This window comes from Haliaeetus leucocephalus, unplaced genomic scaffold (assembly GCF_000737465.1).
Source record: "Haliaeetus leucocephalus isolate CR32 unplaced genomic scaffold, Haliaeetus_leucocephalus-4.0 Scaffold351, whole genome shotgun sequence".
Taxonomy (NCBI): domain Eukaryota; kingdom Metazoa; phylum Chordata; class Aves; order Accipitriformes; family Accipitridae; genus Haliaeetus; species Haliaeetus leucocephalus.
In genome coordinates this window covers 5,452,597-5,466,736 of record NW_010972787.1, presented here as the reverse complement: position 1 = coordinate 5,466,736, position 14,140 = coordinate 5,452,597, and the positions used below count along the sequence as shown (strand labels likewise).

The window sequence follows — 14,140 nt, the reverse complement described above, 5'->3', positions numbered from 1 at the left end:
GCCAGTCCACCGTCATACGGTAGGAAATGCTCATCTCCTCCTGATTCAGATTTAAAAGCCCCTAAAAGCTGCTCTGTACCTTCCCAGCTCCCAGGTCACCCAAGGCTGGTTAGCACGTTCTCACAACACCAAGAATTTGTCAGCTCGCCCTTCAAACTGCAAATGACTGTGTGTGCTTTGTAGCTGATGCGCAAAGCAGCTGCATCCCACGGCACAGGAATTGTCAGTGCCTGAGCCACACTCACTGCATTTTTCCACTGAAAGCCCAGAGCAGCAAGAACACTTCTCTGTGCACCAGAGCCACGTCTCATCTGCCCAGCTGCTGCTCATCAGCTGCTCAGAAGCGCCTGCGGGTGCCCAGGCAGCGCCGATGCTTGGCTTTCGCCAGGGAGGAGGTAGGGTACGAAGCATTTGCCTGCTGCTGCACCCAGATTGTTACTGACACCGTTCTCCTGACTGACAATTTGGTACAAGAGTCACATAGACAACCCTCCTCATACGATGCATTTTGGTTCTTTGAAGATGCAATAGTTGTTGGGAGCAGAGAGCTGGCATATCGCTAAGTCTTGAGTGTGGTGACAATGTCCTTAGCAAAACTCTGAAGAAGTGTGTGTCTTTCTTTGGAGCACTTAATTTTTCTTTTTGAAATACGGTCAGATTGCTCTCCCAAAAAAAGCAGAGCACCAACTGAAAACACTGCAGATTAGTGGAGGATAGAGAATATCTTCCTCTCTGAATTCTCCCCTTGTCACCTCTTTCCTTAAATAATTTAGAAGTTTGCCAGCTCAAATCCAAGCACCTCAGACTGCAAACCTATAAAATAAGCACACAGCTGGAGTAGCAGTAATGCAGCATTTCGGGAAGTAATCTCAAAACCCCCTTTCTATTACCAAATCTCATTTACTTGTTCAGGTATTAGGTACTCCTGAGAATAAACATGAAAGCAAAGCTTTCCTATCAGGAGAAACTGTAGGCATATTGTAGCATTCATGATGAAATACATTATACATATGCAAACACACAAATAAATGAATATACCTCTGTGTGTCTGACTAATCAGAAACATTGCTGTCCTGATTTAGATATAAATTGTATCTTTAACAAGAGTTAACTTGCTTAGAAATGAGAGGAACTGCTAGACCCTCAGGACTGGCAAATTTAACACAGAGAGAGATGATAAGGAAACAACATTTCATTAACTCACTTGGAGAAAAAAATACCATAAATACTCCTGAAAAATGTAGAATTAAATGAAGTTAATGAGTAGAATTCAGTGAAGTTTTAATGATGAGATCTCTGTTATACTTTTCAAAATCAGACATTAATCCCATGAAAATAATCAGCTAATTAATGCAAATCCTAACATGCTTGCTCCAAGAAGTCTTTATAACCAAGGAAAACATATTTATAATTTATATGTTATAGACACAGTACCCTTCAATGCTTGTTTTGAATTACAATTTTCCCATAGAAACAGCAGAGGCAATTCACATAAAACAAACAAATGTTAAGCTTTCAGAGACACTATTGCACCTTTAAATACATCATAATTCAATGACTTCCTATCTTACCTACAGTGCAGAATGCTTTTTCTTACAGTCAGGCTGCTTGCCTGACCCATCTGAGGCAAAGCATCACCTAAGGACCAGCACTGCTTAATAAGGAACTCACAGCCAATGCCAACACGTGTGCCATGTCCTACAGACAAAGAAGCATCACTGCTCCAGTCACATTTTAGGCATCACATTTGGAGATCACACTTGTTGGATCATTCATTATTATTTTACTTTCTACTTGGCATGTCTTAAAACTAACGAAACCCTTAATGTACTTGTAGTACTTGCTGCCCATCACAGCAGTTCAGGGATTTAATTATCAATTACTTCAGAGTCAATTTTATGAGTATTAGTGTTATACATGGGCCAAACCACTCAGCTTATCAGTGCTGCTTAAACAGACTGCTACATTATGAATGGCATGGCAAAGGGGAATAAAATCCTCATTATGAGGCACTGCTGCTGTCCTCGATACTGCGCCATGGCGATTTCAGTTTAAAAGCCTCCATGGTACCTCACACTTTGTCACGGGATGGCAACGGGCTAGATCCTTCTGCTTCCATTACCCCAGGGCAGGACTGAAATCACTAGGATTAGAAACTGGATTAAAAGCTCAGGACTGAGCTGCAAGAGATGCTGATTAGCAGTCTTGAAGGCGGGATGGGTATCCCTGAGAGAAAAATACCTCCTAGTCTCCAGCTGCTTTTCCTGCAGTCAGCCAAGCCCTCACACCCCACAACACCCATGAGCAAGGGTCTTACCAGCTCCACTTCCAGTATGCTGACCATATGTTCACGCATTTCGTTTGCTTATATTTGTAAATATGACTCTATTGAAGCTGTGTTTAATCCCATTTCTCAAATATTGCAGCAAAACCAATAATGCAGATTAAAGTTTAATACCACAACCAAATGCCAAATTAAGGGAAAATGGTTGAAAATGGTGTTGGGTACCTTAAAACAATTGGCTAGATGGTTCCTGGCCCTACTCTGAGCCCCTCCAGTCAGCCCCACACCAGCTCTGGCATGCCAGGGGTTGCTGTCCCATCCAGCCCCTCTGTGGCAACTAGAGACCCATCTCTGGTCTGTGTTTGTGCACTGGTGTGGACACAGCCCCAGGAACCAGTTCTCTGCTGCCCTTCCACTCCTATGCCAGTCTTGGCCTGTCTGCTGTCACTTCAGCCTCTTTCATGAGCAACTCATTCTTCTTAAAAGGAATTATTCAAGACGAAAAGACTGGTTTGCTGACCTATGAACGCTGCTGAGAGAAAGACTAAGTCATTTGAGGTATACAAGGACAAAGGCTTTGGACAAGGAAAAGGTGATTATCAGCCGATCTTGAAGAGATAATTGGGAAATAAAATGCCAAAAAAAAAAAAAAGAGAATGTAAAGCAACTAATATAAGATATCAGAAATACACAAACGATCAATACAGAGAGGCATTGAATCAACAGAGAGCAATGAGAAGTACTTTGCAACAGAATAAGATGTTGCAGAAGAATTAAACACGTTCTTCATCTCACAAGGAAAATGGAAGGTGAGATGCCAGAAGTTAAAACAATGTATCCTGGGGTGGACAGTGAAAAACTAGAGACATTAGCAACCTCTCCAGAACAAGTCTTGCGTAATTTAAAATCAATAAAAACAGTCAGAGCTCAAAGACCAGATGAGACACACTTCAGGATCCTGAAAGAGATGGCAGACAAGATTATTGGACTACCATGAGTTATCTCTAACAGTATCTTTGAAACAGCGAGGTATCAATAGACTAGAGAGGAACAAACAAAGTAACAGCTGTAGGACGGAAATTATGGAGAGCTATGAATTAAATTTGACCTCCAAAGCAGACAAGGTCCAAGAAATAATCAGTGATAAGATCAAAAAACCCCAACTTTTGAGAAACATGAAAACTTTAGGAAATACAACTTCAGTGGAATAGGAATTGCACTAACAGCTAGTGCAATTTCCTCAGGCATACTTCTCATGCACTGGCATTTTTAAAGGCAGTATTACAGACAATAAATAGGACTGATAGCCTGATACCATTTAGATTTTAGAATGTCACATAATATAGGAAGACAGTCAATTAATACATACAAGACAAGTTCCTATATGGATTAAAAATGGCTAAGGAAAAGTCATGTCTGCAGTCATCAATGATGCAGGATAATAGGCACGATGGATGAATAAAAATCAAGACTATGCTCATTTCCAAGGATCAGAAAAGACAGTGGATTTGTTAAAAGGTCCTGTTTGTATATTCCTCTCATATCTATCTCCTAAACTGGTTCCTGTTCTGCAGTGGCTTACCCTACTTATATGCTGAACTTGCAGCCTCTTGCAGTTTCATTTAAATGGAAAATATGATCCAATTGCTCTCTGCACCTGTATTCCCATGTTCAGTGCTGACTGAACTCAACTCACAGCGCTGAATTGGTATTTACTACACAGCGTGCAATCTTGGAGTGTCTGAGAAGTCACATACAGCTGAGCTTGGTCAGCTTCTGCTAATGACATCAACTTAGATAAACTCCAGATGCAGGGTCAGATAGTAAAGGATAGTGGCAAGAGGCACCGTGTTACAGAGAACCTTGATTTTCTGATAAATCCCAAATCCTGGCAACCTGTTTTACTGACTGATACTGTCCTCTCAGGGTAAGTAAAGACACTTATGGCCCATTGCCATTCTAATTTTCTCTAAATTTCTTCTGCAGCTTAGTATGGAGAAATGGACACTGGGGAGAGAAAATAATAGTTTTCAAATACCTGCAAAGAGGAGAAGACCCCACATCCACTCCAGATAGAAGAGGAAGTAAACTGCAACAAAGGGGATTAGGCAAAACACTAGGGAAAACGTTTAACTTGAAAGCAGGTAATGCATCAGCACAGCCTGCTTTCAGAGGCTCCAGGATCTCATATTGAAGGTTTTTATAGTTTTTCATGAACAGGCTAAATAAACATCTATCAGAAGCAATCCCATCCTAGGGCAAGAGGAGGGACCATATGAACCCAAGTCATTACTTAACTTTATCCCTTATGACTATTTTTAAAAATCTCTGCAGACTTGTAGCCTGTTAAACAGCTGCTATGTTTCACTCCGGCAATGACTGATTTTCAGTTGTGTCTGAACTTGCTGCTGTTTAAATGTATGTTGTTAAAACCTCCAAGCTTTTCGAGGCTACCAAGGAGTGTTGTGTAGAAGTAATTATTATCTCTGTCTCGTGGCACCGTACACTTCTCCTTCTGACTCTTCTCTTGCTTTTCCCTCCCCTGTAATTCTGCCCAGGGTCATGCTGAGCTGGGCAGTAGCTGGGAAGAAAAAAGTATTAGAAATGTTATCTCCAAAGAGGCGTACACCAGGGCTTCAGAGTTTCAAGATCTCTGCTGGCACATCTGAACACTGCCCAGGCTTTCAGAGCACAACATGGTGGGGAATGGCACATTCAGATTGAATGATGGGGTCTTCATGATGGAAGGAAATGCCCCGTTATCTTCCACAGGACAAAAGCAAAGTTTTTTCAGGCATTTGCAAGGAGGAGGATGATAAAAAAGAGCACAATGAGAATTATTACTGAAATTGATTCTCCTTCTTTGGCAATGACCTGTTAAACAACCTTTGTGCAAGTCCCAGACTCCCTAGTCAGCCTTGCTGCAGGATAAAAAGACACATCTCAAAGAGTGCTGTTGGAGCTTTGCAGCATCAGGTCAAGATGTTGCTCATTTTGTGATATTTCTGTCTGAAAAAAAAAATCTTATTGGTGACTACAATTGAAGGAAAGGAAAGAAAGTTCATACTTTACCTGAAGTATCAGGATGATAGAGGCTGGGAGCACTCGTTATTTCTCCTTGCTGATGGAGACAGCTACCTGAGGATCTTTGACTTGCAATGAGAATCCTGCTCTTTGCAGATGGTAACCTGGACACTGCACCCAGTCCTAACTGTGGCTTGAGTATCATGGCAGATCGATAAAAACTTGGTGGGACCTCGTAGTGAGTATAGGATGGAGGGCAAAATTCTTCTTTCGCAGGTCTTTCCCCAACCTATGGAAAAATCATGAACACAGATATTATGCAATAAATCGATAAACCCAGAAAATATGGAGCTCTAAATTGCTTATAAAGGCTAATTTTCCTTCATTGTGATTCTGGGCTTCAGAACACTGCAGACTGATCATCACTTTCAAAAAGGGATGGTTTTACCATATGAGTCACTGTCCAAAAATAGACACACATTACAGTCTCAATACACAACTAAACCCAAATAAAGAATTGATCTCTCCCCCAAAAGAAAACAGATAAATGGACAATCTTCAATTAGTGAAGATGAAGCTACTGTTAAGTTCTGAAAGGTGATATTACTTACAGAGGTAGATACACCAAGAGAGTAAGTGGAATTTGCATTAGAAGTTATTTAAAATATTCTTACTGAGATATGATTTTGGAGGAAGTCAGTTTTAACTTAGATAGTTAAAAATAAAGCTGAAGGTATTTTAAGTTCAATTTATCAGAGAAACGGTATTGTCAAATCACTTGTGTGAGAAAAAAACTCTACATGTTCTTACTGTGAAATGTTCATTGTAATCTGTGCCCCTGAAGTTCCTGAAAAGAGATCTGGTTGTGGAGGTGGGCACATTTCTGTACGTTACATTTTCAGGGGGCTGTTGAATATTCCAAATCAGAGCTATAAAACCCAGCTGCCCATTTGAATTGGAGAAAAAAAGCAAATTTGCAGAAGTGAAACATTTACTGTTTATCACAATTAGATGTTGCTTTGCTAAAATCAGTGACAAATCTCTCAGTATTTTAATGGGCGTATACTGTGAGGACAGCACAGTAAATCCCCAGCTGGAAGTATTTCCAGCAAACCGGCTGTTACCAGGGAACTTGCAGTCAGGGAATGACCTGGTTCCCCAATTCAGCCCTTGCATCTTTCTACACTCAAGCTGGGCTCTGATGCCCACCTCGCTGTGCTACTTCGTGACTTGGGACAAGGGCACAGAGCAATGTCAGTAGTTTTCATCTCTCTCATTTGCAAAGAACCGTTTGCTTTTCTGGGTAGAGTGCAACTTCTTTACCATTTTCTTATAAAATGCAAAATCATCATAATGTAGAAAGGACCCATAAATATTTTTTCAGTGCATCCCATTTAGGCCACAGGAACAAAAAAAGCTTAGGAAATAGGAAATCTGAACTAAATTTGTTTAAAAATTAATCAAAAAGTGCCATAGGCTACCTAGGAAGAAATGTAACTGCCAATTAATTAACTCTGCTGTAAGTTATGATGCATATAATATGCCAAATCAATTTCTATTTAGCAATTATAAGCATTTAGAATATGCACTTCAACATTGGCTATAAAAGCTTTGATCCTAGCTGCTTCAAGATCTTTAATCCTAATTTAGAAAATCTTTAATATGCTAAAAGAGACAAGATTGGTCTTAAACTATTAAATATAAAATCTTTGAGCCCTTTGCACAGGAACTGGGAGGGCAGATGCAACAAGCACTGAGCATTATATTTTTGCTCTATATTTTTTCCTTTGTTTGCACTCCTATTTCCTGCCATTAGATCTTCCCGTTTCCTTTTTTATTATACTCCTGTGACCTATTTCTACAAGTTAGGGTGCAGTTTTTTACTGTATACATGATTCTCTAGGCTCAGACTGCAGAAGAAGCTTAGCTGCTTATTTTCAACTTCTGGATATGAGATTGTTTTCCTGGATAAGATTTGGTTATCTTCTCTCTCCCTGATGAATTTATTTCAATCAGATTCCACTATACACTTCCTATCATTTCATATTTAACTGGCAGTGTACATACTAATGCCAAGTTCTTCAGTATAAGGAAGAGAGAAAATCGTTAAATATAGAAACCATGTATTTTTGATAAACTGGGTCAGCTTAGCCAAACCTTCAGTCACCTCATTTTTTTCTTTATTGACAGTATGCTAGGAGTAACACAGAAGGGCAACAAACATCCACACAAAACCAATCAATCAATCACAAGCATAAAACATCTTCTCAAGCTGAGAGAAGTGAGAAGGATTTAGAGTAGAATCATTTAGGTTGGAAAAGACCCTTAAAATCATCGAGTCAAACTGTAATTTACCCAAATACCTCTCAAGAAAGAGATGCTTTTTTTGAAGAGCCCAGTTTTGGGGGACATAAACTTGCTATTAAGACACATTATTTTTTCTTTTCTATTTAACAGTGAATCCATGAAGTGTAAAATGCAGCTAGTCTCAATAGAATTGTATGCAATTATTGATTATAAGGCCATTTTAAAGCTCTTCAGAAAGATATGGATTAATATGAGACCTGTGAGCATCCTGTACTGGATTTTTGTATGAGGGCCTTTTAAAGAAAAGATCTATTGCAGCCTGCCAACTAAAAAGCAGCTCAGCTGAGAGTTTTACTGTGTGTGGCTGTCTGCTCATTCCCCACTCATCCCATTTAAGAAATTTCTTAGAAAGAGTTGGAAAGTCTGCAGCAAATACTTGGAGTGTACAGGAATTTCCACAGGCTGGGTAATCCCAAGCAGAGCTGGCAGCATGGCCAGCAGGTAAGGATACCCAACGCTTTCCTTTGTGTTTATAACATCGTCAAACATTAATGCCTCAAGCAAGAATTTTCTTGTCCAGTGCCTGCTTCAGGCAACTATTTGGGAAAAGCACTGGCGACATCAGTTCAGGTAATGGGATTAGGGGGAAAAATTGCTGGTTTGACTATGTATAAAACAACTCCCCCTACCCCTTTTTCCCCTACAGGCCTTTCATTTCAACAGGCTTTAGTCCATGGTTGAATGGGGCAGGCCCAGCCTTGAGGAGGCAGGCAGGAGAGCTGGGGATAGGCAGACCTCCTTACAGACCCCCACCAGTACCAGTGCTCTTGGTAGCAGCCATAAAGCAGTGAATAAAGTGAGCCAACGAGCACTCTCTGGCAAGGCACGGACCATATCCATATGGGTAAACTCTCACCCTTCAGACCAGGCTGGTCTCATCCATACTGGTCCTTGGGAACAGCCTCTGGGTGAGCACACGCTGGCAGAGGTGGACACTGAGCTGGGGAGCGTGCTCCCAGTCCAGCAGTATGGACAACCTTGCGTGAGCACTGGAGGCCGTGCCCTCCCACTGTTCAGTTCACTAGCAAGGCTACAGCCTTTGGGTCCCATGACTTGCTCTGTTACTTCCCACGGAGGTAACTGGGAACACAAACTGGCCACAAATTCCCACTGGTGCTGACTAGACGAGGCTGAGGTCCACGTTGAGATGGGGAGCCCACGTTGTGATGAAGCATGTGGGCAGCAGCAATCTGCCCTGGACAATGACTGGTTTTTTTAAGCAATTCACTTTGAGCGGTTTTCGACCTTTCTTTTGGGGATGAAGAAAGGCATGAAAGGTTTACCTCCACACCATGCCAAGGTAGGAAAAAAAAAAAAAAGAAAAAAGTAGCTGCCAGTGCCATAGGCAAGGCTGCTCATTTAACCTTAACTCAATTCCATTATGGACCCAGTCTCTAAGCACAGCTAGACTGCCTTCACGCATGAGCTGGGCTTTTTGTCTGAGTTGCCCTACGTCGGCTTTAGGACAGGCAGCTCAAGGAGCCCTGCAGGCTCCCCACTGCACGGAGGTAGCCCTGGAGTCTTCCTCACACAGCTCCCCGGGCCTTGCCTTGGAGTCTCCTGTTGAAGAGGGCACCTTCCTATTTTTTCTAGCTCATGGCACCCTGATGGGTATTTAATTGTTCCTACCATTTAGCTAGCTGAAGGGTGCTTAGAGATTACAGGTCTGATTGAGAGCAGCTGTTAACACTCCCTATCACAGCTATGTAAAGAGCTATAAAATGCTAATCAAAGCTCTCCAAAGCCCAAACTGGATGTGTGAAATAGGGCAATCTGGGAGTTTTTCTTTCACAAAACAGTAGCCATCCTGCCCCAGTGTCTCCTTGTCTCCAAAATCTCTGAGTCTTCAACACTGTCCCTTCACCAGGGTGATTTTGATCTATCTCAATCCGTCCTAATTGGTTTCTTTTGGATTACACATCAGTCATCTGTCATGAACCCGTACGGTGCACAGCTGCTCTTCTAAGCATCTCTCCACTTCCCTGGATCAGTCATTTTCCTTTCTCTTGATCCATACTGGAGCCAAATCAGTCCCTTTTGCATTCCTCTAACTAGCAGGAGAGTAAAGTAATTGCTTTTAGGGTGGCAGCCCAAGACAGCAAATACTATCCTCTGCTATCAGCTCCTGACTCCTGGGCTAATGCAAAGTCATAACACAAACTGCAGTTTGATTGACTTTTCCTTCCCAGCCTCTCCTCCAGGCAGTCCAGCTTCTCTGAAGAAGTAGCTTGCTTGGGTTCAAATCTTCCCTCGTTGAAATACCCACCCAAAGTCATATTTCCTGGAGGAGCTGGGGAAGATGCTATGGATCTTCTCCAGCCTCTAAGTGTCCTGCTTCTAACCCTAGTCTAGAGTAAATCATGCTGCAGATTTGCCACAACCTGAGTCCTTCTCATGTTAAGAACAGTCCTTAGTGGTGCACAGGAATCAGTCCTTTGCTCCCAGATGAGTTTGCTGATCCTGCCAGATTATTTGAACCCCAACTCTATGGGTCATAGACACCTATGGTCTTCGGAGGGTCATGTCACCCTATAAATAGCCAAACAGCTGCTCAGTCTCTGTTATTTTGGCTTTAATTTCTGTTGCCATACATTAAACAGTAATAACCTAGTAATTTTCCCCTCACCTTACAAGGCAATTGTGAAGATATACTAATAACAGCTAACATAGACAACCTTAAAATTACTTGAATAATTCCTCCTCTGCATGCAAAATATAAGGGACAGAGCTGGAAACTGAAGTTAGAGGGGAAAGGGCAGCAAGCACTGTCCTTTCTGTGTTTGGGACGAGATGGTGCTCTATGAAAAACTATAATCCATGATCACTTCAGTAGGTTGCCTGTTAACATGCCATAAGGGCCAGTCTACAACTCACACATGATATCTTAATTTGGGTATTTGCCAGCTTTTGATTGTCAACAGTCACCAAATTTGTTATTTCAATGCTGATCCTTGGATAAATACTGTATGTAGAATGAGGCAGGCATTAAAATAGCCTCAATAAGACCACAAGACACACAGGAAAAAAAAAAAAGTAATTTTTTTTTTTTAAAGACTGGTTCAAATTAAAAACACTTGTGTTATCTTCAGTATTTATACAAAAAGCTTGGTTGTTGAGCTACCACAGGTCCCAAGCAGCAGATGCAAGGGCACATCACAGACCCGAATGTAGCTCCCTCTTCCATGTCCTTTCTCCACCTTTCAAGCAAGGTCAACCTTCCTCCACCTTTCAAGCAAGGTCAACCTTCCTCCACTGTGGTCACCTCCCAGCAAGGATTTCAGGGAACCAAAACTCCTTCCCAACTTATCAAGGCAGAAACACAACAAGCTGTCAGAAGCCAGGGTTGGCCGGAGGGACTTCCACCACCTTTTGGCTGCTCGGGGAGGCTTTCTGGGGAAAAGAGACTTCTTATTTGAGGTGCAGGTCAATATAACACACAGCATTAAAATGAGTCAAAAGTAAATCTTTTCCTGTATGATATATATAATCTAACGAGCTCTTATAGTCCCTGGGTTTCAGTACAGCTAAACAGAAGGGAATTAGTTTAGACCCCTAGTGTTCTGTCTGCAAAAACCTGCCAACTTTCCCATTAAGGAGGAAAAGTGTCATTTCCCAAAGCTGCTCCTTGGGAAAAAAAAAGAAATTCCATTTATGAATAAATTCAAACAGCATGTCTCTTCCTTTCTAAACATCCCTATTTATACTACTAGCAGGTGACCGGTTTGCTGGAGAACATTGGAGGAACACAGTGACAACTTCCAGTCACAGATCAGACATCGCAAGAGGGTCAGTGCCAGAAACGGTTAAGTTAAGTTTATTTCTAATGATCACACATTGCCTTGATTTAGGATTTATTTCTTATTTGGGATTTGAGAACTAACTTCTGGCAGCAACAAGTAAGTAAATGATCACCACCTGGCATACAAAAAAGGCTGTCAAAGCTGCCTCCTTACCTCCTGCAGAAACTTCTCGCTCATTGGACCGAAGTGATGGCCAGGGGGCCTGATTCCTGACACCACCAGTCCAGAACTGAAGAGTCTTGGCTTCTGCAGGTCAGGTTTAAATTTGTCGTACAGGATGCTGGTGGGCTTCGCCTCCCCTCCGTTGGATACCTTCTGCTCCGTAGAGATGGGCATGCCACACGCAGGGCTACCAAAGGGCAGCCCTGCTGGTGCAAACGAAGGGTCGAGCTGCTCTATCGAACGAGGGTTTCTCCTAATATATGTGATGATTTTAGGTCTCACGGGTTTGGGCCTGGGTATGGCAGGTTTCATCTCGACACTTTCTTCCAGTTTTTCACTGCAGTCACTGTCCACACCCGCCTTATCTGCGAGGGAGCCCTTGGAGTGGACCAGGATAGGTTTGGGGATGGCACTGCTGCAAGCAGTCTTGATAGGCACTTTAGGGGATATGTTTAATAACTGCGTATTGTCAATGGGAGGTAGGACTGAGGAAGGTGACAGTTTGTCAACGTGAAGTGCATAAAGGTCCTTCAAATTACTGTTTGATAGCGTGGGCTGACTATTAACATCCAGCGTTGCCACCGGGCGCACAGGCGTTGGGACACATAAAAAGGCATCAGCCTTTGCCGAAACATTACAGCTTTCTGGCGCTTCACAGCTCTCTGGTGCGTCCTCTGGAAGATGTTTCTGTGCATTAGCTGTCTTTTTACTTGGAACTGAAAAGTCCAAGGTTTCTGCATCACTGTCGCGGTTGTCAGGTCGTTGGTTTGACACTGTCTCTGCACTGCGCACTCTATGCTGATCTGAGAGATCAGAAGCAGGCACAGCAGCATCCTCAGTGCTTCCTTTGACTAGCATCAGTTTATTCTCATTAGCTTTCAAAGGTTTGCTGTCAGGTAGATTAGTATTATGTGTAAGACATATCTGTTCACCAACTGTTTCAGCGCAACCTGCGTCAACTTCTTGTAAATTTTCATTTTTTCTAGGTGTCACTTTGCCACTGGATTTACTACTGCAGGTGAGCGAGAATATTGTTTCCACTTCTTCGTCAGTAAAATATTCCTCACCAGCCTGGCTAGTTGCCCTGTTGCCACTGTCATTGCTTCCTCTCCCTTCCCCACCGATGGTGACGTTATCACTTAGCAATTTGTCATCAGGATAGGTTACCACCTGGCTTGACAATGGATCCCCTACTTTATTACAGGCGTCTTGAAAATGGGATATTTGAAATTTTGATGCATCAGACCCAGAGCCTTTCTGTTCCTGCATTGCTGTGTTTTCATCTTTTGAACATCCCAGGAACTCCACCAGCATAATTCTCTCAATCTTCTGTTGACACACAGGTTTAGACTGTAGAGATGGTGCAGTCTTAAGCTCCAGTTTTTTACTTTTATTACCCTGACCTAATTGTGCTTCTGATTTACTAGCAATCTCATTGGGCTTAACAGCTGAATGTTGAGAATGAGAAGTATGCAGTGTGCTTTCAACGTTAACATTTGGTACATTTTCTGGTTTACTTATTTTCTTGTTCCCTGAGGTAGATGGTTTGGAATAAAATACAGTATTTTCCTCTGAGGTATTGTCAAGTGGATGAAACACCATCCCAAGAAAATGATCCGTGGATGTTTTTTGTGATTTCTCTGTATTTCCTATCAAATGGTGTGACCTGTCGATGGAGTCCAATGATGCAGAAAGCAGACGTTTACACGACACGCGGCCAACGCAGTCTTTTGCGAATGTTTCAGATTGAGGAGAGAATTTACTTGGTCTTCCCAAAGAAAGCCTTTTTATTCTCTCCATCTCCACAGTCCTGGGCATTTTACCCTTCGAAAAGTTCTGGGTGAAATCAACATCGCCTTTGGAAGTAACCTCCAGGTTGGCATCATTTGTGCTACTTTTTAAATTGGACAGACTTTGTCCTCGGCTAATCCTGTTATGCCTTGATATATCCTTAGCTTCGCTGGTCCTACAATCTTTCCCCATTTCCCTGCTTGTGGTATAGGGCAGCTTACTTTCTTGTACACTGGTGTGACAGGTCTGAGAGTCTTTGAAGGTCAGAAGTTTATTCTGTTCTGTATTCAGATGAGTAACTTTCTCTGACCCTCCAGAGTGTATATTCCCACTCTCATCTGTCAAATCATGTTTCTTAATATCCCCTTCAGCAGTTCTAACTTTTGTCACAATTTGGTTGGCATTGGTATCCCCCACACTCATTATGCTTTCATTATTATTTTTTATTTCGCTGCGGTTGTCCTGAAGTTGGGCATAACATGACTTGTTTGGGATTAACGGAGCACTCATTTTGAAGTTTCAGGTGACTGCTTTTTTGGCAGCCGTAATTAATAAGAAATCTTTTTTTTTTTCCCCTATCAGGTTAACTATTATGCATGCTTCGGTTATACATTTAAATTATAAACTGATCAGTAGAAAATTCCTCGTCAGAAAGCTTGGAGTCTTTTGTCAGAGTCACATTTTTGTGCTGCTCAGTTGTCTTCCATGCAGC

At 42.1% G+C, this 14,140-nt stretch overlaps 1 protein-coding gene across 1 annotated transcript in view; it reads right to left on the bottom strand.

The window, feature by feature from the left end:
* Positions 1 to 13,938, bottom strand: part of MTUS2 (microtubule associated tumor suppressor candidate 2) — a 196,496-nt gene extending 182,558 nt beyond the window's left edge. Inside the window, exons 1-2 of the mRNA XM_010572701.1 lie at positions 11,629 to 13,938; positions 5,357 to 5,597 (exon numbers count right to left, since the gene is read on the bottom strand). Of these exons, the coding sequence (XP_010571003.1) occupies positions 5,357 to 5,597; positions 11,629 to 13,938 (2,551 nt within the window). The remainder of the gene's footprint in view (positions 1 to 5,356; positions 5,598 to 11,628) is intronic.
* Between the last annotated feature and the right edge of the window lie 202 nt (positions 13,939 to 14,140).